Source organism: Fulmarus glacialis, unplaced genomic scaffold (genome assembly GCF_000690835.1).
Source record: "Fulmarus glacialis isolate BGI_N327 unplaced genomic scaffold, ASM69083v1 scaffold27188, whole genome shotgun sequence".
In the NCBI taxonomy this organism is placed as follows: Eukaryota; Metazoa; Chordata; class Aves; order Procellariiformes; family Procellariidae; genus Fulmarus; species Fulmarus glacialis.
The window spans coordinates 386-1,085 of NW_009228026.1; the positions used below are offsets into that span (position 1 = coordinate 386).

At 64.4% G+C, this 700-nt stretch overlaps 1 protein-coding gene across 1 annotated transcript in view; it reads left to right on the plus strand.

Moving 5' to 3' along the window:
* The window catches only part of CPLX3 (complexin 3), a 2,254-nt gene that overhangs the window by 101 nt on the left and 1,453 nt on the right, over positions 1-700 (plus strand). The window contains exons 1-2 of the mRNA XM_009583363.1: positions 1-66; positions 417-504. The exon at positions 1-66 is cut by the window's left edge and continues 101 nt beyond it. Of these exons, the coding sequence (XP_009581658.1) occupies positions 1-66; positions 417-504 (154 nt within the window). The remainder of the gene's footprint in view (positions 67-416; positions 505-700) is intronic.

The following is a 700-nucleotide window of genomic DNA, read 5'->3' on the forward strand; positions in this document are numbered from 1 at the left end:
GGCGCAGTGCATGACTCGTGAGGAGTATGGGGAATATCAGCGGCAGCTGGTGGAGGAGAGGAGAGTGCGACCGGCACCGGCTACCGGGATGGGCTGGACCCCCAGGGTCTTGGCGGGGGATGGGGCGCTCCCTCTGCAGCCCCCCGTCCCATGCATGGGAGGCTGGGGGGAGGCAGTGCTGGGGCGGCAGGGCCGTGAGGGAGTTTAATGAACCCCCTAATCCCTTAATCCGCTTCCTCGCCCAGGAGATGGGATTGTTTTCTCCTTTCAGGCTGCGCGGGGGGGAGGAAATTGTGGGGAACCGGGACTTTGCAGAGGAGATGCGGGGTACCGGGTTGGCGGGGGGGTGATAGAGATGCTCAAACCCAGGGACTGGGGGCAGCAGCTAACAGGTAAGTGCCCTGTGTGGTTTGCAGGATGGAAAGAGATGCCCAGTTTGCCCAGCGCAAGGCGGAGAGGGCCACGTTCAGGTCCCACTTCCGAGACAAGTACAGGCTCCCCAAGGTACGGCCGTGGGGGGCATCAGGGGGGCACACGGGGAGCCAAGCCCCAGCACAGCCCTCATGGGGGGCTTGGCTGATGGGGCCATGGCGGGAGAGACAGCACCCCTGCTCTGCAGGGAGGGGAAGGGGCACTGGACCCCCCGGGCTGGGTGGGGGTTTGAGCTACAAAGCCCAAGTGCAAACCAGTTCCCCTAAAA